At 37.0% G+C, this 23,489-nt stretch overlaps 2 protein-coding genes across 4 annotated transcripts; both read left to right on the plus strand.

The window, feature by feature from the left end:
• The first annotated feature begins 7,046 nt into the window (after positions 1 to 7,046).
• On the plus strand, positions 7,047 to 8,819 carry LOC147501703 (double-stranded RNA-binding protein 1-like). The gene is made up of 3 exons (XM_086604375.1): positions 7,047 to 7,187; positions 7,897 to 8,156; positions 8,720 to 8,819. The coding sequence occupies exons 1-3, from the start codon at positions 7,047 to 7,049 to the stop codon at positions 8,817 to 8,819; spliced, it is 501 nt and encodes a 166-aa protein (XP_086460501.1).
• Positions 8,820 to 9,818: 999 nt separating this feature from the next.
• LOC147501704 (uncharacterized) lies at positions 9,819 to 13,083 on the plus strand. Of its 3 annotated transcripts, none has more exons than XR_015221436.1 (5): positions 9,819 to 9,960; positions 10,079 to 11,164; positions 12,393 to 12,575; positions 12,684 to 12,785; positions 12,917 to 13,083. XR_015221436.1 is itself a non-coding variant. In XM_086606728.1 (5 exons), exons 2-5 carry the CDS (start codon positions 11,003 to 11,005, stop codon positions 12,929 to 12,931), a joined length of 462 nt encoding a protein of 153 aa, XP_086462854.1. In that variant the 5' UTR covers positions 9,819 to 9,960; positions 10,099 to 11,002; the 3' UTR covers positions 12,932 to 13,083. The 3 variants fall into 3 exon arrangements, 2 of the variants coding, with proteins under 2 accessions (XP_086462854.1, XP_086462855.1); XM_086606728.1 differs by having other exon boundaries at positions 10,099 to 11,164; XM_086606729.1 differs by lacking the exons at positions 9,819 to 9,960; positions 10,079 to 11,164 and adding an exon at positions 12,245 to 12,300.
• The last annotated feature ends 10,406 nt before the right edge of the window (positions 13,084 to 23,489 follow it).

Here is a 23,489-nt window from a genome sequence, read left to right on the forward strand (position 1 = left end):
CATTTGATTTTGTTTGGGTTGTTTGGCATCCCTACAAAAATATCGAGAGATACAAACCCGATCGATGACATTGCATTTTTGAGGGATTGCTATGTTTTTCAACATTGTCGAGCTTTTTTGCTGTCGCAAAGGGGTGTGCGTCGGTTGGGTCACGTGCAACTTGTACCTAAAGATCCTCCAATGCCAAATTGGAGAACAAGAATAATGGCGGGGACGCGGGTATGAGGTGAAATTTGGACCAATATTGGGCCACTTTATCGAGTCGTGGCAGAATCACGTGATTCAACTCTGCAACCGAGGACCTATTTCGCCTTATCCATGGGAGTGTCATCAAAACTACATGACTTGGTATGCGAGGAATTCTCATGTAGTTTTGGTGAACCCCGAAGCTTCTTCGATTCATCCCTCCCCGAGACAACGCCTAACCGTTTCACCGATTGTAAGTATTGTGATTTTTAATTGAGTTTTCTCTAAGCGTGATTTTTGCATTCGATTGGTAACTTATCTTGATTTTTCTTTTTTCGAGCGGCGTCATCGATGAAACGATCGTTTGCTAGAGAGAGGTCTGCAATTGGCTGGGAATGATATGCCAGAGGAAGCAAGGTCCTCCTTCGAACAGGCGTACAACTTGACTAGGTGCAAGTACATTGGTGGGCGCTATAGTTGATTTGTTTCAGTTTAGGGTTTGTAGAATGTGTTTGTAACTTTGTAGTTTAGTTTGATGGATGTAATTCATACATTGATGGATATGATGTTTGCATGAATGTTTGAATGGAATTTAATGTTTAGGGTTTAGGGTTTAATGTTTGAATGTAATTTGTTTCAGTTTAGGGTTTAATGTATGAATGGAATTTTATGTATGGATGAATGTTTGATATCTGATGAATATGGAATTTGATGTATGGAATTTGATGTATTGATGTATGGTTTAATGTTTGAATGTTTGATATCTGATGAAAAGTGGAATTTGATGAATATGAAAGTGTTGTAAAAACAAAACGAATTTTGAAATTTTTTCTTCCAAAGCGACCCACCACATCGTTTGGCATAAAGGCCAAACGACCTCGGCAGATCGTTTTCCCTTTATACCAAAAGCGACCCGCGGCAGATCGGTCACTTTAAATCTCAAACGACCAGGCACATCGTTTGGTCTAAAGACCAAACGACATGACCACATCGTTTGGTCTAAAGACCAAACGACATGACCACATCGTTTGGTCTTTAGACCAAACGATCCGGCCGGGTCGTTTTGTATTAAAGCCAAACGACTTCACCGTGTAGTTTAGGTCATTATTGACAACATCTGACGATATTTCAAATCATTCGATTGCGGTCGAATCAACTAGTCGATCACTCAATTGCCATCCGAATCAACTTAGTCGATCATTCGATTTCAAAATCACTTTCGATTGACGTCCGAATCAACTTAGTCGATCGCTCTATTTCCAAATCACTTTCGATTGCCGTCGAATCAACTTAATCGATCACTTGATTTCCAAATCAAATCAAATAAAAGCCCTAACATTATTTCCAAATAACAATAAAATAAAATAAAATTACATTTGTTCCAAATTACATCAAAATATCAAATTATATCAATATATCACTTTAGTCGATTTCGATTTCAAAATTTGCCGTCGAATCAACTTTAGTCGACTTTCGATTTCCAAATCAAATCAAATAAAAGCCCTAACATTGATAACATAAAAATCAAATCAAATTACACTTGTTCCAAATTACATCAAAATACAAATTACATCAAAATATCATATCGACAACATACAAACAACTTAGTCGATAACATGTCTGCTGTTGGGTCTTCAACGAGCTCATTTTCCCATATTAAATTGGGAATGTTCAATGCCATAAATTGCAATTGCCTTCTTGTCAAGGCCAAATTCCAACTTTCAGCAATATCATATCGAGCTCTAAGCCATTCAAGCATTCTTTGGAGGAACAGGACAATCTTCAACAAGTTCAACATTGACAAAATGATTTCCACCAACATAATGGCTACCCAACACTTGGGTCACTCTCTCAGGATTTGCTTGGGTTCGGTGGCATGAAGGAAGGAAGCAGCGGCGAGCTCCTAAATGCATAAGGACAACATTAAATCTTGAAGCAAATAAGTATCCAGAAAAGGCATGCTCATCCACTTATTTAAGGGTGCGTAACCTTCTTCATGTAGGATTTCCTTCATCGAATATAAAACCTCACTTTGATTGTACAAAGTACAATAAAGGGGGAGGTTGTCAGTAAGCTCTTCGTACAACTCCCTTCTCATCTGTGGCCATTCTTCTTGACTTCTTCCTAATGCAATGCAGAAAGCTCTATAACCGCAGTTGCCATCGCCAACAGGGTCATGGACTCTAACAATGTATTTATGCATTTCTTCAGGAATATCCAACCCGTAATCCTTAGGACCCTTCGTCTTTCCAAAGTCTAAGCCATCTCTCACATTTCGTGGTGTGACTGTTTTTGGAGAAGGCTTATTTCGTGGTGTGGTTGTTTTTGGTGTTTTGGGAGAAGGTTTATTTCTTGGTGTGGTTGTTTTTGGTGTTTTTGGAGAAGGCTTATTTGTTGGTGTGGTGTGGATGTTTTGGGTTGGTAGTTTTGGAGAAGACTTCTTTCTTGGTGTAGTGTGGATGTTTTGGGTGGGCGTAATGTTTGGTTGTGACGAGACCCACTCTTCATGGTCACGTTGAGAATGTTCAAAATGAGATGGATCTCGCTTTGAAGAGTTATCATCTCGGTTTGAAGCTTTTACGCTGCTGCAGCTACCTTCGGCCCGACCTTTGGTTTTGCTTCCTCACAAGGCGGTACTAGCCATGTACTTTCGATACGGCAATCTCCATAAGCTTCCTAATCATAACCCTGCTCTCTTCTTCGAGAAACCATTGCAAACCTATTCATGAACAAGTCCATCGAAGGTGCAACATCGGGACCAACACCCACCCACGACACATTGGGAGAAGCGGACAATGTTTTCCAAAAGGGGTCGATAGCGCGGTCAAAGGGATGGACCGCTCTTGCTCTTCAAACTCAATTAATTCATGAGCACATGGCAGTCCATGGCTCGTCGCGCCAAATAGCACCAACACCTTATCTCTCCATCTTTTAACACGCTTTTACGCGGGTATCTATTTCTTCAAATAACAAGTCTAAACACTTGCGTGAGACAAGGCCTCGAGTTCCGCGAAACAAAGGAATCGGTGGTGGTCTTTGAGTTACAATCATACTTCTCTCGAAGGTAGCTCTAATTTCGGACATCCGGATCTCTAGAATCGGGTGGATTAAGCTAAACATACTCAAAAAATCATGGCGGTTTGCATTTCCTAGTACACGCTTCACGAAAGGCATGAGACCCTTCAACTCTATTGGTCGTTGTACTCCCAAAGTGAATGTGTTGGTCGGTCCAACAACATACGAATCGATCCCTGAGGAAACCAAGTCTACCGCGAAATAACAAACAAAATTGGAGTACTTTCAACCCCGTAATATTTTTCCAAAGCATCCCATCTACATGTTGGAAAATAACCTCTGTCTTCGATTTGACTCTGAGTGTTCCACGAGGCTGGGCCTTCTCTACAAGTTACGTAGTTGGAAAAATATCGTAACATTTTGAAAGGGCGACGCGTGGCGATATGCCATCTACATAGATGCTTGTGCGTTAGGAAAAACTCTGTCGTCGGCACTCATCGGGGCTAAGTCCCCTGTCGGACCACGATCCGCGGATGGACTTATGTCACCAAGCAAGCCACTAAAATGATGCGGGGCCCACTCATAGTCATTTGTTGTTTGGTGAGCGGCACGACTGACACACGGTGAAAGATTTCCATGTTGAAGTCACCCCAACAAAGCATCATGCGAAAGGCCACCGATGCACATTAGTTTTGTAGGTCTAACATGAAAGCTGTTGGAAAAGTCCGAGCCAACTTTAACACATACGGATGGGCCCATAACAATCCGTTATCTCCTCGGTATTCTCATCCTGTCTCAACTCCTCAAAATAATGTTCTTTTGCTAACAACTCACGCGCTCTCAGAATTGTGAGAGACCGTTCATATCGATTTCCTCACCTACGCCTTTGCGGTGTAGACTTGGGATATACTAGAGATGTTATCATGATACCTATTCTTGATGGAATCAATATTTGTTTAGGTTTTATTCCACACTTACTCATCTCGACAAATACTCGAACTCTGGAGCGGTTAGTCGAAAGTAGCAAATGCATGTCCTTCAAAGGTCTTCGCCAATGGATGGTTGTGAACACCATTAAGAGCGACAATTTTCCAACTATCGGCGATTGCGTTGGAAAATACCTTTTAACTTAAATGGACATCCCGATTTCTTGGTTCCGACCTTCTCTTATTAGCCTTCTCTTAGCCTTCCTTCTTGTGTGACCGATACACACCCCGAAAGCACTCACAAGCCAAATTCAATCTTGCTACTTTCGGTTTCCTTTGGCACACTCCGACTTTTCAATGACCACAACAACATTAACTTGTCTTCCTCTAGCGGTTGCCCAATCGATTGCCTCGCTCACGTGTATGAAAGACCTAAAAACACAAAAAAAACAACAACTATTATTAATACACTAATAAAATTATATTTAGAAAATTAAAAAAAAATGAAATCAATGCCTACTCAATCATACCTCTTCTGTAGTAAAAATTTCTGTTGTATCACTTAAAATCGGTTGACAATCCACATCATTCGAGTTTGCAGAAGATCGGTTCCCGGATAGAAAGAATTCTACATATAGAAAATAAAACAAGAGTCTCAAACAATGCATTTAGTTTCAAACGACCCAGCCATGTAGTTTCATCAAGAGTCCAAACGACCCGGACATGTAGTTCTATAGTGTAATGAAACGACTGGCCATGTAGTTCAGTAGTGTAATGAAACGACCCCACCCATGTCGTTCCGTAGTGTTCTCAAACTACACCGCCATGTCGTTCAGAGTAGTGTTCTCAAACTACAGGCCCATGTAATGGTTTGATAGTGTTACCAAACCACCCGACCATGTCGTTTGGGCTCGGTTTTGCATTCATTCATTTTGCATCCATTCATTCATTCATTCAATCAATCAAGTGTTTTGTATTCATTTTAATCAAGTGTTACCTCATTATTTAGGTTTGCATTTTGTCGCCGACGATTTCTCGAATTTCATTTGCTTTCGACTTGTCGATCTTCAAATTCTTCACCTTGACCTTCAACATTTTGTTCCACTTCTTCACTTTCAACATATCTTCTATTTTCTCCTTCTCTAATTTGTTGTTCTTCTCTAATTTGTTGTTGTACATCAAACATTACCTCAAATACTTCTTCTTCATCTTCATGTTCCATTTAGAGAAACTTGAGTATGTAGAGAAACTTGAGTATGTAGAGAGAAAACTTGAGTATTATATGTAAACCCTAAACTCTAAACCGAAAGTGAATGAGTATTCTATATATATTTGAAATTTTGATATATTTGAATAATTGAGTGAAATATATTTGTAAACACCCCAAACTAGTTTATTATTTACAATTGAATAAAAAAAAAAATGGAAAATAACAAGTTTAGATATAAAAGCATTATTATTTTAGATTTGGATAATTTAGTGAAATATGTTTGAAATTAAAATTTTTTTTGTGGCATTTTAAATTTGTAAACCCTAAACCCTAAACCCAAAACCCCAAACCCCCAAACTAGATTATGATTCAAAATTTGAAAAAAAATAAAAATAATAAGTTTATAAATAAAACAAATTATTATTTTGAATAATTAAGTAAAATTTGTTAGCACGAAATTTGTAAATAACTCTAAACCCTAAACCCTAAATCTCAACCTAGTTTTATGATTCACAATTTTAAAAATAAAATAAAAAATAACAAGTTTAGATATAAAACAAATTATTATTTCAAATAATTAAGTGAAATATGTTGGTACGAAATTTCTAAACCTTGAACTCTGAACTCTAAACCCCAAACTAGTTTATGATTCACAATTGAAAAAATACGTATAGACAAACGATATGTATACTCAAACTACACTGAAACTATATGTATACTCAAACGATATGGACAAGTCGTTTGAGTGTTTCTAACATTTTTTAACATTTTCTGAAACTGACGCATTTGGTAGTTTGAGTGTGTCACCGTTTGAAACTACGGTCATGTAGTTTGAGTGTACACTCAAACGATATGACGTTTAGTAGTAACGACATGACCGTCGCTTGAGCGTTTGAGTGTTAGTGTGAGAGTAACTGAAACTACGCTGGTCATGTAGTTTGAGTGTACACTCAAACGACTTGGTCATGTAGTTTGAGTGCACACTCAAACGACATGGCCACATGAAGTTTTGAGTGTACACTCAAACGACATGGCCGCGAGTTTAGTGTTAGTGTGTACACTCAAACTACATGGCCGGCGTAGTTTCGGTGTTAGTGTGAGTAACACTCAAACGACACTTGGTCATGTCGCCCGAAAGTGTACACTCAAACAACTTGGCGAAGTCGTTCGTTTTCACTTAAACGACATTGTCATGTCGTTTTGTTTACACTCAAACGACATGACCATGTCGCTTGCCGTTTAAACGTAAAACCACTTCGCCAAGTCGTTTTGAGTGTACCTTTCCATAATCGTTTTAACGGTCGTCGTTGAAATAGAAACGTAAAACCAACGGGAGGGTTCGTTTTGGCAATACCGGTTGAATTGGTTCTTCGGGCTTGGGCTTTATGGCAAATTTGTAATATGGCAAATTTGTAAAATTTCTTTTTTTTGAGGGGTTGCCCAATCCAATTTGATGAGTGCCCAATGGAATCACCTATATTAATGACAATAGTCTGTATTTGTACGGGTTGTTTTAGGTTTCCATCCAAATTATGATTCTTGATACCCGTTTGTGCTTATTTGTCTCACCTTTGATAACCAGGGGTCTCAAAATGCTACATATATATTCAGGAGCTGGTTACAGGAATATACTCAAAAGGTAGGCATTCTAATTCCAAAATATGAAACTTACAAGGAAGGTACTCTGCGTGAACCCTTGCTTCAAGTCAATGGTGATTGTCGATAACATAAGATATGATTCTTTACCTGGATTTTCCAACTGTAAGGATGCAGAACAGTCAGCCGTGGAAATTGCTCTCATAGAATTAGCTAAATTGGGTTCCAAGACTGAATGGATTACTATTCCCCTGGTAAGTTCATTTTTACACGATTGATATATGCTGTATTTGATGTTTTGGGACAAAATTATCTTTAAACAAACACATAGCTCTTGTTTTAAAGCAAATGCTTATTAGGCTAGATGTCCTGAAAGAGTGTATTCTTCCGCTCAAAATCAATGATTTAGTTAATATGCCAGACGACATTTCGTTTATTAGAATAAAGATCATTATGGTAAGGGAGAACATCTAAAATGAGAAAAGGAGAACAAAGTTCAACCCTCTGTTATTCTCTTTTATCTTTACCATGTAATTTCCTCATGGACTGATGAAAAGAGAAATGCTGTTTCCTCTCGACAAGAAAGTTAGTATACCTAAGTACTTGGCTAATTGGTCCACCGATTAATTTGAATAAATTTATCCAACGTTTCATGTATGATTGTTTCTAAAAGCTTCCATTCCCTGTTGTCATCGTCACTAAATTTACTTGGTGTTACAAGATGATCGGTCACTATTCTGTACGAAGCTGGATGTTCAACCCAGGCTCAATAGCTAGTATATACCTATTGGTTATATCATGGTGTAAATATAAAGTTGAGAAAATGTCCGTGATTTGTTGAAAGCCATTATCATCTGCTGTAGTACCTCATAAGTGCAGGAATTCCATAAACATGTTTCTTTCATGTATTAAAATTGGCTATCTTCTTTTTGAGTCCTTAGACAGAAGTTTGATACATTTCAGGAGGAAACGAGTTTATGCAAAAATTTACTACAGCAATATGCACAGAAGATGAAATATGCACTGCCAGTTTACATTTGTCAAAACAGTGCTACACCAGGAAAAATGCCTTTCACTTGTATTGTTGAGATCGGAGGAATCCAATATACTGGAGCTGCTGCAAGAACAAAAAGAGCAGCAGAGATAAATGTTGCAAGGGTTGCTCTTTTGGGAATCCAATCAAACCCGAAGGGCTCCATTGAGAAATGCATTGATAATTCCAGGTATATGGTTCTGCCATGCAAAAAGAAGACTACTTTGGACAGTATACATAACAAAACCACAGCATCTCTCAAACCACAGAAGGCTCATTGTAAGGTGAAGTCAAGAAGAAACCTACCTATTCATTTAATTAACGAAGTAACATCTTTCTTAGACGAACAAGGAGGTAGAAGAAGTACATATCAAGGCTCATTCTATACAGTTCTTAACACTTCTTATTCTTTTTCCTTGTAACTTTATTCTTTTAATCAATTACCTTTTAAGCCGAAAAAGTCAGTCTAAAGATGGTCTAGGGGAGTAGAGGCACGAGAGGTTGGGTCACTTGGGCGTGAACTTATTAATTGCAAGAAACATGCATATAGAATCCAAGTAGGGAATTCAGGGAAGCGGGCTGTGGGTGGAAATGAAGTATGGACACTCAAATAGTTGTACTGAAAGTCTGATAGAGTGGTTTTTTGTTCAGAAAATAGTACATTTCATTCCCAAGCTGAAGAAGTGCATTTATGTTTTGACCAAAACTCACAAGAACCATTATTGAAAATCATATCTCAGTGTTGGCTTCCAGATTTATTGGCATTGACCTGAAACCTATAAGGTTTGTGAAGTGTATTCTGACTCTTATGGTGATGGAGGCGAGTAGTTCAGCCAAAAGGCCCCATTTCTAGAGGATTAAAAGATTGATAAGTAGGCTAAGTTCAGTTTGAAGGTGAAAACATGGTGATAATTGGTGCATCACGCATTCATGCTTGAGGCTGGTTCAGAACGAGGTTTTGGTAATACTGAATTGTTTGAGGACTACTACAATTCTAAATGTTATTGGTTTGGACGCCTTACAAAAATACGGTAAACTGAATTCCAACAATGAAAAGTCCATTTAGTTAATTTTTCTAGTTGTATACTTGTATGGATGCTTCTGATTTGATTGGTTGTTTCTTCTTGACTTTCCTTTACTCTCCATTTGATTATATTAGTTGTAATTAGTTTTGTCATCCCCTGTTCTTCCTTGTGTTGTACTGGGGCTTTATTTCAGATGGTTTAGAATTCTCAAATTCACCGTTAGTGTATTCTGGGCCTCAACTATTTGAACTCATATATGTAACAAACACACAGAGCACCTGGTCTGGATTACATCACACAGTACTCTAGGGAGCGAGGACCAAGGTTCGAATCTCCTTGGGGAATGCTGTCGTGGCCAGACTGGCATTGGTACCTAGCAATCACTGTGGCCGGTTGGTGTAGTGGTGTTTATGCCTCCCCCTGGTGTTGCGAGCTAAAAAGTCGAGTTGCCTAATGCAAGCAAGGTCTGAACCTATGCATGCAAATCACTAGATTCTTGCCAATGTTTTACTGACTCCAAACTAGACCAGAACCAGCACACAGGCCTTTGCAAGGGGGTGTCATCTATCTATTCTAATAGAGAAAGCGAACTCCCCACAAAAAAACGGTTTTTTTGGTTCAACAAGTTTGGCTAAAAAAAAAACGCGTTATATTTTCCAAATTTACTCCCAAATTCGCTTATCTCATCTATATGACCCAAAAAAAAAATAAAGGGTAAACCGCACTTCTTCTCTGAAACGACGTCGCACCCTTTCACTTCGATAATCTGCTTTAAAAAAAAATACCTCTTAAAACAAAACGGTTTCCCCGAAATTAATCGCTTACCAAAAAAAAAACTGCTTTGTCTCATACTATTAAGTCGCTTCATCAGTGCTTCTCATAGAGAAACTGCTTCGTCTCATGCTATTAAGTCGCTTCATCAGTGCTTCTCATAGAGAAATTTGGTGCGTCTGTCAGCCTTTAAAAAAGGTATCTTCCAAACAATAGATAAATTGTTATGGTTAGGATTAATTCATCGATTCATTTTCTACATCTTCCTTTAATTCATTATTACATTTTTTTCTATTTGGACTTACGCATTAATTAGATTAAAATTGAATGTGACAGAATGGATTGCTCTATTGAACAAATGAGAGAACAAGCCCGTGAAAGATACAGAGTTCGGAGGCTACTTATGGATGCTGAAAGAATAAATACACAAAATGTTAGAAGGCGTGCAAGAAGAAGACTTCTGAGAGACGAACAAAGACAGACAAATGCAGTCGGTGCAGTTGCGAGGGATACTTATAGTGGGGTTCAACAGACTCCAGTCACCACTTTTATGCGTAGACATCGAAACTGTGCGAGGAATTTCAGATACTCGCGTTTGTTGCATTTCATCTGGCAAATACAAGGACATGCAGATTTTGCATGGCCGCTTTGTTCAGTCGAGAGACATCTGATTTTTGTTGTAAATCTGGAAAGATTGTGCTTACTCAGATCGCATCCCCACCAGAAATCTTAGCACTTTTTGAGGACCAAACACCTATCAGTCGTGATTTTCGACGTCAAATCCGCTCTTACAATCATGTCTTTTCGTTCACGTCGATGGGTGTACAATTCGATAGGGATTTGGCTAATGAAGAACAAGGAGTTTATACATTTCGTGCTCAAGGTGGTGTGTACCATAGAATTGGAAGCCTTACTCCTGCTGAAGGAACCAAGCCTAGATTCTTGCAGATGTATATATACGATACTGATCATGAATTACAGCATCGTATGTCCGAGAACGATGGACTAAATTTGGAAATTGTTCAGAAAATCAAGACTGCATTGGATGCTAACTGTTTCGTTGGAGTGCTGAGACAGATTGGACAATAGCGATGACATAGCACAGTGTAGATTGATTATCAAGGAACAATCCCCTCATCAACGGCAGTACTCTCTTCCAAGTGCATCCCAAGTTGCTGCGGTGGTAGTTGGCGCAGCTGATGAAGAAACTAATAGTGGGAGGGAGATCATTGTTCAAGGCATGCATGGACAGTTGATCCCAGTGCCAGAAACAGCTGGCTACTATGATCCTTTGCAATACCCTTTACTTTTACCTTATGGGAGCTATGGGTGGGATCTTAATAGCAGGAGCAATAATGGAAATAGTGTGACATGCCGTGCATTTTATTCTTATGTGCTTCAGGTCAGAAACTCTTTTTTTACAGCTTCTCAAAAAGTGTACACATTTTACAAACCTTCTGTGGAACTCCTCTCCTAAATTTTTTTACGTTGTCCATACGAAATCACATGCACTTTAGTGTATTTTAAGGGACTAACTCTTGCTGACTTTGCCATACTTAATTTTATTTTTCATAATCACAATTTGTTTACTTTTAACCCATTATGTTATTATTATTATTTTTTAGATTGGTTAAGCATACTTGATCTTAATGTATACGGTTGCATAGAATATGCTTTGTTATATGATAGTAGAGTTGCTATTTTTTCCATGCTTTACTCCGCTTATGCATTCCCTTAATTTGTTGATGCCTTTAAAGTATCATTTTGTATCTGATATGGTTATAATTGTTTATCTATATAATTTGTAGATTAGGCAGCATGATACCTCTCTTTTTCTTAGAGGTGGTCGTTTGCTTCAGCAATACATAGTTGACAACTACATAAAAATTGATAGTAGTAGATTGCGTTGGATTAGAAAAAACCAAGACACCCTTCGAGCTGAAATCTATCAAGGACTTCAACATGATTTTGTGTCGCGTGGTGAAATCATCCAGACTATGCTTTCATTCTCTGTCATGAGATAGGCCTTTTACTTATATGTATAGTATGGCCTCTAGAAAGTCGAACAAACATGAGTACAAATGGAAAAGAGCTAGAATGGATTTTTGGGTGATTCTGGTCGAGTTGTAGATTACTCAGGCTTGTATTAGTTTTGTGTAGCTTAATCAAAATTTTAGGCAGTGTGTATTCGTGATTAAAATTTTGGAGCAGGAACTTCATATATATAGTAAAATGTTCATATTGTTGCTGCCAAATACAGATCGATATTCAATATTAGTTATGCGAACTATATTTTGCGAATAAATTCTCTCTGCCTCCATAGTCTGCAGTCTACACATCTGACATAGCATCTAGATTATTGTTTTTCAGGACATGTTCAACGCTTTAAATTTTGACTTGTCTATTTCAAAAGGTATTACGTCAAGATCGATGTTCAGGATCCAACAATCGAAGTCACAAAGAACTTGTTATTTTTGGGTCCGAAGCTGAAAAACTCATTTCAGCCCAATTGAAGATTTGGTTGCTATGAATGACCAGGTTTGTCTGATATTTTTCAAGTGAAAGATACCATTCATACGGACTTCACACTTGACCATGTTACAATTTCATTTTTTTTTTTTTTTTCCCAGGATGGAGGTCCGCAAATGATTAAGGAAATTTTGAATGAAAAACTGATTGGGTTATCACTTTCATTTGAGCTCAAAATAAGTCAATTCAATTTGAATAATCCAAATGCAGCGTTGACAGCTAATAGAATTTTTCAAACACATGATGCTGATAAAGTTTGTGAATCATCAATAAAGAAACATAAGGTTGTGGTTCTGTATATACATATCTATATGCCAATCATATGCAGTTTTTATACAATATTTTTTATTGTACTAGAAACACATTAACTGAGTACTCTTTCATTGATATAGCTTATTGTTGAAGATACCACTCTCGAGGCTTCGACACCAACTCCAAAGAGTTACCCCAAATCTGGACGGAAATCGAACCGCCACAAAAAACCTTCATATAAGGTAACAAACTTAATATTGTCCTAATTATTTTGTATCCCACATTGTGTTTGCTCCATAAATAGGACAATTATTTTGTATCCCACATTGTGTTTGTTCCATAAATAACAACATCATCGCTTATTTATGTGCAGAAAAAAAATGGGTGAAGATGTATTCACAATAGCAGAGTGCTTGGAATGTTGGAATGTTTGCTTTTGTGTTGGAGAATGATTTTTTCTTGTACTTTTGTAGAAGACATAATGACTTGTGAAGTTTATTTTTTGCATTAGACATATTATTATGGACAACATTTCAATTATACTTTGCTTATAATCTTATATGCCAGATCCATTATATTATACAAACAAATTTTTTACTTTCGTGAATTTTCAATAATTATTTTGTATTCAATACCACAAAATAATTCGGCCATTGCAGGCGCAGCGCGCGTGCAGTTTTGCTAGTAATACAGAATGCAAATCTAACATATATAGTAGTTCACGATTAAAAATTGGGTTATTTAGTTTTTGGCCCCACTTTATATATGGATATTAGCGTTTGGCTCTCCTAAGTTGGTTTATTCGTTTTTGGCCCCAGTTCTGTTAGTTGACTGGGTCAACTTTAACTGCTCAGCGTGTTTTGCTCATCATAATTTTAAAATGGCCTAAATACCCCTCACACGTGACTTTGTTTTTCATTAATTTATCTTTTATTTTTTTTTATTGAACTGATTAAGTAAATTACTAAAGGCTAAAAGAAATAGGAGTGGTGTAATCTTGTTCGCTCACTTAAATTCCATCCAACAGCTCTCGCTACTCTTGAACCAAATCTTGTTTATCTCTCAAATCTCACCAAATCTTTTTCAAAATCTTGCCAAAGAGACCCCCAATAAGTGATCTCAAGCACTCCAAGAATAGATGAAGTTCTTGTTGACTTCATTGGTGCAACTTTAAGCCATAATCTAGCTACGGGGTTAAATTAAACACTAATACCCATCTGTGTGTTTTAAAAGAGGTCTTGTCAACCCTCCCAAAGTTCATCAGTAGTCCCCTTCACCTTCAAAAGCGGCTTCCCAAACGGAACAAATCCTATTCGCGAATCGGCATGCTGCTAGTTAACCAAGGTTCACTTCAGCTATAGTGCAAAATCCATTGTATTGCCATCTTAACTGCTTTCAAGCTAGAACAATCTCCAACAACATAAACATCTTCCCCAATGGTAGCAATAGAGAACTGAACCCCTTTTAAAATATCACAGTTGATCTTATGCCATTGATCAAGAGATGTGTCAAATGCATGAATTTGTCCAGAACAGTAACCATCTTTTATAGCAACAAAGAAGAACAGCCATGGCGTCTGATATTCTCGCCTCAAACGTACGAACCTACCTGTGGATGTCAAGCATCTCCATTTCTTGCAGTCATGAGAGTAATCATAAGAAGCCTTACTAAGCACAATTCTAGAATTTCATCTGAAAGATGGGTAATTTGATGTAGCAAAAGATAACGAAGGTATAGTTGGGGGATTTTGTAAACTAGGGAGTAGTGGACGACCGACATTAGATTGGGTATAGCTCTTGGAAGAGCAAAGATGCTAGATTGGGTGTAAGAATGTAACTAGGGTTTCAGATTTTGGGAAAATGTAGAAGAGAGAAGACTTTAGACCGAGGTAAAATGAGAGAATGAGAAATGCATCATTGTAAGCGCGCGATCTCACCAATCCAATTCCAAAGAATTTGCTCTGGGAAACTTTGAGGGGGTTGGCGTTGGATGTTCCGATTAAAATCATGCCGCCCCACTTGACTAACTTTATGTTTCAAAATTTGTATTGAATTTCAAAATCGAAATTTTACGAAACTAGTATTTACAAGATTCGCGTGCAACTCACGTAAAGGGTAAAATTGCCATTTTGAAAATATACTACGGAACACTTAAAGCTGACCCAATCAACTAACGGAACTGGGGCAAAAAACGAATAAACCAACTTAGGAGAGCCAAATGCTAATATCCATATATAAAGTGGGGCTAAAAGCTAAATAACCCTTAAAAATTAGAGTTTGGCACACTAGTTCAAAGCATAGTATCAGTTTCTTCAGTTATTTGTGGGTTAATAAAGGGACAGATTAAGAATATAATCAGCAGGTAATATTCGGTTTAGGACAAGTTTGATTCGTCTTACATCGGTAGGGTGTTTCACCAACAAGCAAATTTCATGTATCACATTGTTAATCTTCTTCTGATACAACCTGTCACCTAGTAGCTTATACATTAATTAATCGTTAGAGAGCAACATATTCTATTCACTAAGCTACCTCTCTTTCACCTTTACATATATTTAGAAAACAACATAATCTATTATATTCCCTTGCTCTATTTCCTCATACTTTCTATACATTCATAAATAAACTAACAAGTTGCAGAAAGCTCATGTTAAATGATAAGAAATGTCTTAACAGAGGAATCTCAGTAGGGCAAACAACCCTTATTTCAGGGCAATGCTTCACGTGACTGTCACACGATGTTTGCTTCCCTTCTCTATTTTATAAAATAGAAATAGAAGGTAGATCATGAGTTGTTCACCAGCTAGACCCCCACAAGTCCAAAGTCTTAATTGTATTGAAAATTGCTTACACCCAGATAAGTTTCTATTAATCTTTGTATAACTAGAACAACTACAATCAAATCATGGAATCAGATTATAACAATTTTTTGGACTTATATATTATCACTTATAATCTGCTCAACATATCATGTCGCAGCATCTTCTCCTACCATCAGACCTTTTTTTTTTGTCTGAAACTTATCAAATTTTTCCGTGGTGGGTACCAGACAAACAGAAGTCATAGCCAGCGCTCAATAATAGAAACACTCTGGATATAAATCTGCGTTTTGTTTTGTTTTGTTTTTGTTTATTGTTTTTTGCTTTGTAGAAAATTGTTTTTGGCTCAAGGTTGTTGAGAAATAAAATGGGCATCTTATTTCTTGGCGAAGAATGATATATAAATTGTTAGCTATGCAATACAAATTAAAACTTATTCTAATGAACTATACCTTTAGATTAAATATGTGGGGGATCTATGTTCGTGATTGCGAGTTTCTAAGTTTGATAAATAATTGAAGTTTGGTACATGTGACAATATGTGCATGAAAAGACTAACAACAGAATGATACATTCTGAGTTCTATGATTGTTAGTGAGTTATTCTTGAATTCAATTAGAAAGAATTGATGCAATGCACTTAGACAGAGAAGAGGGAAGTTAGAAATGTGCTCTATTAACAAGCTTCTATTGTCTTAGTGCATGTATTTGCTTGGTGATGATTTCATGGTCTTTATATTAAATCATTAAACTTCCTTGCAAAAGAACAAACCTTCTTAATTTAAGTATTTCTAGAAGAACTTACTTCACTAATTCCGTATCTGATCATAGAAGAATCATTGTTGTGGTAGTTTTTTTGGGAGGTTTGAAGCTGCCTTTTCTCTTACCATTTCTGGCTGCGATTAGGTTGGGCCAAGGCCAGCTATAGTTTTATAGGTCTTGCACTGTTCATTGAAGTCCATTGATAAATCATTATCACCATCGATTGGGTGTGAGGTTCATCCCTTTATTGTCAAAACTCAAAACTCAAAAGGACTATGGTTAATTAACTTGGTCCCGAACTCCCAATACCAAATATGTGGTTTTCATTCAAACAAACAGGCAAGCTTATAGGTCGGAGGGTTTTCAACGTGCCTTAATAATATATATATATAGAGTATAGGCCAGTTGTTGAGGATTAAATGCCTCTAGTACTCCTGGCCCAAGGGCTAGCTAGCTACATGGATGATGCATCTCCCTTACGTTTTCTTGATTGTGATTGAAGAATTTGCTAATGGTTGGGTTAGAGTATTTCTAGTTGGTGGTAGCATTTTTTTCAAATTTGCGAGATTACCATTATCGTTCTGTATCCGAAAAGTCAAATTTGCGAATAAGAATGCGGCCAGATAGGTGATGCAACTGAATTTGCTTCCACCTAAAGTTGGAATTCCGAAAAATTTCGAGTTTTGGAAACAAATTTGAATAATTTGAGAAATGATACTACAACAGTACAACTTAGAGATGCTCTTATTATCAAGAAAAAAAGACCAAAGAATTTGTTGTATCTAATTAACACACCACTGCTGCTGATAATAGTGACAGTTTTTTGGACTTCCACCCCCATCAAGTTTGCCAATTAGACTTCTACCCCCTATTTTACAGGACCAAGTCAGCTCTCTTTGAGTAGATTCCGTCTGTTTTGTGCTTGTGCAATGTCAAATCTACTCCTTATCATGTAAAATGTCCAAAATACCTATTGACTCTCCCAATATAATATCATACCAATTGCCACGTGTCATCATTCTATCTATTTAATCCAACACACAATTTTTTTTCTTATATAACTTAAGTTAACCTGCTCACCTACAATTACCAAACTATCCTCACTCATGTTTACCTCTTTTTGCCACTTGTCATCATCCTAATTTTGCAGTTGTTGGTACTGAAGATGATGAAATGCCAAGATTTTGTAGAAATTATATGGGCTAGCTAGAAAAAAAACAAAATATAAGAGTTTAAGCCCAACTAATTAATGATGATATCATCATGCATCATTTTCATCTTCTTCATATGAGGTGTGGAGAACGAACAGATCCATAATGAATTTGTGTCTTGCTCATGGCCTATTGGCTACAACCGTTGCCTGGCCATTGAAAAAGTCATTTAATTGGAGTCTTACATTATTTTTCAAGGGGAAGAGGATGGTATTTTCTTTGTTTTAAACAATTAAATCGAGCTTATTGGGAGTGAAATCTCAGCATGACGAAACCAATCGAAGAAACCTTTGTGCTGAATATTTCAACCAATCGAAGAACACATTGATTCTTATCTCTGGAATTGGAACATGACTGAACACAATTAGAGTATCTCATTTACACTCGGAAATCTAACTATTCTAAAGGAAAGGAATAAGCTACATTATCCATCTCTCAACTAAAAAAATTCCAGGATTGAAATTCAAATACAGTACTACAAACATTTCTTCTAGATCTCCTACGTGGAGCTGCAACATCTTCTTTCTCGTTCCCTTCTTCATTCTCTCCACTGGTGCCTTGATTGGTCATCACTTGTTTCTGCAGCCATAGCCTTCTTTGTTTCCTTAGCGACAACCTTGGCCTGTAAATTGTACAAATATCTTATGAAAAACTTCATTCCAAAGTAACTAAACACTTACACCCAACTCAGAGACGAATATTTAAATAACTTACTACTGGTTTCTTCCCACCAAAAATAATCCTCTAGAATATGGTCAAGAATATTGAAAAGTTGTACTAGTATGCCGAAACCCCTTTTCATATTTCAACCAATTGAAGAACCTTAATGCTGAATCCCCCACTTTAAAACACCTTTTCTCAACAATCTCAGCATCAAACTCAAAACCTGCTTTCTCTAATCGGTCCTCCATCGAATGTCAGCGTTGTCAACTCTTACAATCTCAGTTATCGTGTGGAAAAATTGGACTCACATCATTTACAACTGAATTGGCCAAATGGGTCTCTTCCCAAACCAATGTTTCATTCTTTTCAAGCTATGTACTCTCTTGGACATTTCTACAAACTGTTGATATGGATCATTTTTCTCTGCCATGCTGATTTCTCTAAAAGAGTGTTCTTGACTGTTGATTTGGTTTTGTTAGGATGATGACACGTGCCACAAGATGTAACCAAGAGTGAGGGCAGTTTGGTAATTTTACTTGAGCATGAGTAGTAGATGTCATTTAAGAAAAATATTTGTGTGTGTTGGATTAAATGCATAGGGATGGTAACACATGGCAATTGGCATGATTTTGGTCTTAGGAGAGTCAATGAGTATTTTGGTCATTTTATATAGTGAGGGGTAGATTTGATATTGCACATGCACCAAATATAGAAAATCCAGTCAAAGAGAGATGACTTGGTCATGCTAGGGGTGGGCAATGGGCCGGGTCGGGCTAGCCCCGCCCTAAACATTTAAAGCCCTCCGAGGATATTAGGGCGGGCCGGCCCGCCCTAAAAATCGACATATAGGGGGGTCACAAGTCTAAACCTCAAGCTTCGACCACGACCCCAGCCTCTTTAAAGGGCTTTAGGGTCGGGCTTTGGGCTTTGGCTATATATTTTTTTTTTTTTACTACATCGGTTTAAAAACTCATTTATATTTAAAAAATGCATAATAATCTACAAACTCAAAGTTCAACCAATCTAAGTAATAATCAGTATAAGTCCAAAATTTAAAATGCACATCCACAATCTAATGAATCAAGACATCGAGAGTTGAGAATTTGTTCTTCCTCATCTTCAAACCTCATTTTGAAATTACATTTAACGTTGAAATACATAGACGAAAATAATTATATTATCATTTTAAAGGAAGAAGTAATAGATATAAAGAAGAAACATAATAGTTTTGGTTAAAAGGTCATGGAAGTTGTTAAACTATTTTGTAATATCATAAATTATTTCTATAATAGATTCAAACAAATATAATATTACCTTTCTTCTAATTTAAAAGTGATTCAAGCTTTGTATATGGAAATGAAAATATTGGCTTTTAAACAGTGATGGAGAAAGGTTTGAGATTACAAATGTCATTTTTCCTCGACAAAGGGTGTTTTTGGTTTCTATGTTACAAATGTCCGCTCGTAGATTTTGCTTTAATGGTGTGGAAGGAAACCTTTAGTTTTAGACTGGCTTGGATGTGAATAAAAATATAATTTATAAGAAATAAGTGAGAAAAAAAGAAATTGAGAATAATAAGTTATGGACTTTGACTCGATAATCAAAGGAATAAAGTCTTTATTTTTATTAAATTTAGTGCTCATTGTTCTTCGTAGGTGCTAAGTTGACAAGTTTTTGTTATATAAAACAAGTTATTGGAAGTACCACTTGGGTGTAAGTGATAAATTACAAGCCGACAATGTTATTTTAATTGAAAATATTTAACAAAAGAGTTGGACAATTATGATATGTGTATTTATAGTAAAAGTATGAAACAAGGGGCGGTTAGGGCTTGGTTAGAACTTAGTTAGAGGTCGGGCCTATGTTTTAGAATCTTAGCCCTAGCCCTACCTAGAAGGCATTAGGTAGGGCCGGCCCGCCCCTAAACTCGGGGGCTTTAGGGCTTAGGGTCGGGTCGGTCAGGGCCGGGTTAGGGTCGTTAGGGCCAAATTCCCACCCCTAGGTCATGCTGTGAAATTGGGGGTGGAAGTCTAATTGGCAAATTTGGTGTGTGTGTGTGTACTATAATAGTGAGCCTTAACTCGTTGTTTTTTTTTTTTTTTTTTTTTTCGATCATTAAAAAGAGTTAGTTATATTATATATGACTAGCATGTAGGCCCGTGCATACGCACTGGCTCTTTTGAAAATATTTAAATTTTTTTTAGAAAATTGGGACTATCGTTTTAGAGCATCTTTAGGAGTGATATCAACCTAGCACCAACAATTTGGTGTTTTTTCAACTTCAGGAGAGCTACATGTTGATGAAAACACAAAAAAAACACCAAACCAAACACCAAATCGGCCAATATTTGGTTCCAGGTTTGATGTTGTATCAAATCACTCACGCGGTTTTCCCAACACCGCGTGGACTTGGGCTACTAAATGGGCTTCTATGGCGCGTTTTGGCAAAACCGCATGGGCTTGGCTTTATGGGGCGGTGTTGACAAAACCGCATGCGGTTTTTCTAAAACCGTCGCAAGGCCAATTACAACAACGGGTAAAAAACGGCTATATCTTTCTAACCCTATAAATTGAAACACTCACCCCATAGTTTTACACTCATTTTTTTTTTCTACTCTATACTCTTAAAACAACAATGAGTCAAGAACCAAAATCAAAATCTAGAGGGGTTTCATGGATACAAGAAGAAGATATTGCTCTCACCAATAGTTGGCTACAAGTTAGTCAAGATGATGTAGTAGGAAATGAGCAAAAGTCGAACGATTTTTGGGCTAGAATTCTAAATGCATTTCATGCAAATTTTGGAAGAATGACCGAACGCAACTTGACGGGTATGAAACACCGTTGGACTCTCATTCAAGCTAATATCAACAAGTTTCATACTATTCTTTTTAAGATTCAAGCATCTCCTCCAAGTGGCTATAATGACAATATGATTGTAAGTATTTACTTTTTATTTGTTATTTTGATTCACAAATACATTTTTCAATTCTAATTTAGTTTTTACTTAATTGGTAGGTTGAGGAAGCAATAAGTGCATATGTGATGCATAATGGGGTTTGGAAGTGGATACAATGCTATAATATGGTGAAAGACTCACCCAAATGGAAGAGGCTACAGTTGAGAAATGATTTGCATCCCACCAAAAAGTCGAAATCAAACAGTGGGGAAGGAGGTTCATCAATTCCAATATCAACTGCAATAACTCAACCAATGGATTATGATTCACACCAAGTTCATGGGTTTGAGGATAGGCCTCTTGGAAAGAAAGAAGACAAGAAAAGAAGGCAAAAAGAGAAAGAATAAGGTGATTCTAAAGTGGAGGAATCCGCTAAGAAACTTGATGATTTTCTGGTGGAACTTTCTAAAACCACCAAAGAAGGCTATGAATTGGAAGCTCAAAGACAGTTGAAGAAAGATGAAATGGAATTCGAAAAACTTCAATTGAAGAAAAGTTCGATGGATTGGAAGCTCCAAATCCAAAAGGAAAAACTTTAATTGAATAAAGATGCGCTCCGAGTTCGAGAAGATGAAAATGATGCGAAAATACTAGGAATGAAATTAGAAGGATTACCCGAAGACGAGCGCGAAATTTGGCAACTCAAAAGGGCAGAAATTTTACAAAAAATGAAGAATCGACTTGGCAATATCACTGGTAGTAGTCAAAGTAGTGCATAATCTAAATTTGAGTTTGTATGTCTTTTAATTTGAGTTTGTATGTCTTCTAATTTGAGTATTTTAATTTGTCTTTTAATTTATGTCTTTTAATTAATGACGTACTTTAATTGGAGTTTGTATTTTGATTTTAATTAGAATGTACTTTAATTGAATATTTTCTTTTAATTTAAAGTTGATACTTTTTATCATTCTAAAAAAAATTCGGCAGAGTCTACTTTGTATTTTCAAAATTCTCATATACACAAATCCTTTCATAAAACCACAAATACATAGAAATAAACTTGGAACACAAATACATAGAAATTGAAACAATAAATAAACACAAAGTCCAAATGAAGTGCAAATAGAAATAGAAATCAACTCTGACTACGCCGCCTACGCCTACTCCACAAATGCTCAACCAAGTCATTCTTCAATCTATCATGAACAAGTTTTGAACGAACCCTCTCGACGCCAGATGCCCAACGAGATAGAACAAAGTGGCGTTGATCTTCAGAAGCACTTTCTCTACTTGGTATTTCCAAATCAGGAATATACTGCGGGATATCCATTTCATGTTCATCTTCCACAATCATATTATGTAAAATGATGCAAGCCCTCATAATAGTAGTCATGTTCTCCAAATACCATAACCTGCACGGATTTGCTAAAATAGCCCAACGCGATTGTAATATACCAAACGCTCGCTCTATGTCTTTTCTAGCAGCTTCTTGCTTCTTTGCAAAATGTTTATCTTGTGCAATAGTCGGGTTAGCAATCGTTTGAATCAAGGTGACATAATTAGGATAAATACCGTCAGCCAAGTAATAGCCCATATCATAATGATGACCATTCACAGTGTAGTTACAAGGAATAGCTTCATCATTGATTATATCATCAAATATTGGTGAGCGGTCAAGCACATTAAGATCATTGTGAGAACCCGCCATTCCAAAAAAAACATGCCAAATCCATGTGTCACGATCGCCAACTGCCTTCAAAATCACTGTTAGTTTAGCTTATGGCCAGTGTGAGACCCTTGCCACGCGGATGGGCAATTCTTCCATTGCCAGTGCATGCAATCAATGCTTCCTAGCATTCCAGGTCATCCGCATTCCTCACACTCTTTAAGCAAACGTTGAATATCCGCGGCATTTTGTTTTGCGCAAGTATTCACCTCCAAAATTCTAATAATTCAATCACGTAAATAGCGATGCATTTATGAACAGTTGGCTCAAAGAACATGTAACATATCATCTACTAGATCACTGCGGTCCATAAGCAAGCATTCGTATAGCAGAAATTACTTTTATTTTTGGGTTAATCCCAAACTTACCCGCACAATTAACTTTTTGTTGAAAATATGGTACATTATGATTAAGATAATTGAAAATACGAGTAAATAATGACTGATCCATACGAAATCCACTTCTTACTGACGCAATAAACTCAGACGATGTCAAACCAAAGGTAGAGCAATAACAACTAATTTACGAGTTTTAACTGTAGTGTTATCATTTAAAGAGTTCGAACTCGAGCTCGATGAAGAATCAGAAAAAGATGAATGATACATTGAAAAATCGTCAAGAGTTTTGGTAGTGTTTTTTTTTTTTTTGGTTCAAGGAGATGAGTTTAGATGGGAGTGAACATGAAAAATGAAGAGAACATCACATGACCAAGAGGGTTAAATAGATATAGCACGCGGTTTCTGAAAAACCGCGTGGGCTTGGGCCTGTCAGTTGGGCTTTAGTAGCGCGGTTTTGGGAAAACCGCGTGGGCTATATGGCGCGGTTTTGCCAAAACCGCGTAGTTGCTTGATGAAAATTTGATGTTGCT

Source organism: Coptis chinensis, chromosome 4, assembly GCF_015680905.1.
Source record: "Coptis chinensis isolate HL-2020 chromosome 4, ASM1568090v1, whole genome shotgun sequence".
In the NCBI taxonomy this organism is placed as follows: domain Eukaryota; kingdom Viridiplantae; phylum Streptophyta; class Magnoliopsida; order Ranunculales; family Ranunculaceae; genus Coptis; species Coptis chinensis.

What these genes read in the sequence shown, in the direction of transcription:
- LOC147501703 (XM_086604375.1), top strand. Translation starts at nt 7,047, where the DNA reads ATGGTGATTGTCGATAACATAAGATATGATTCTTTACCTGGATTTTCC. An exon ending in AATGGATTACTATTCCCCTG is followed by an intron (nt 7,188 to 7,896) that starts GTAAGTTCATTT and finishes GATACATTTCAG; the next exon opens with GAGGAAACGAGTTTATGCAA. An exon ending in AAATGCATTGATAATTCCAG is followed by an intron (nt 8,157 to 8,719) that starts GTATATGGTTCT and finishes GTTGGCTTCCAG; the next exon opens with ATTTATTGGCATTGACCTGA.
- LOC147501704 (XM_086606728.1), top strand. Translation starts at nt 11,003, where the DNA reads ATGCATGGACAGTTGATCCCAGTGCCAGAAACAGCTGGCTACTATGAT. An exon ending in TTTATTCTTATGTGCTTCAG is followed by an intron (nt 11,165 to 12,392) that starts GTCAGAAACTCT and finishes TTTTTTTCCCAG; the next exon opens with GATGGAGGTCCGCAAATGAT. An exon ending in CATCAATAAAGAAACATAAG is followed by an intron (nt 12,576 to 12,683) that starts GTTGTGGTTCTG and finishes TCATTGATATAG; the next exon opens with CTTATTGTTGAAGATACCAC.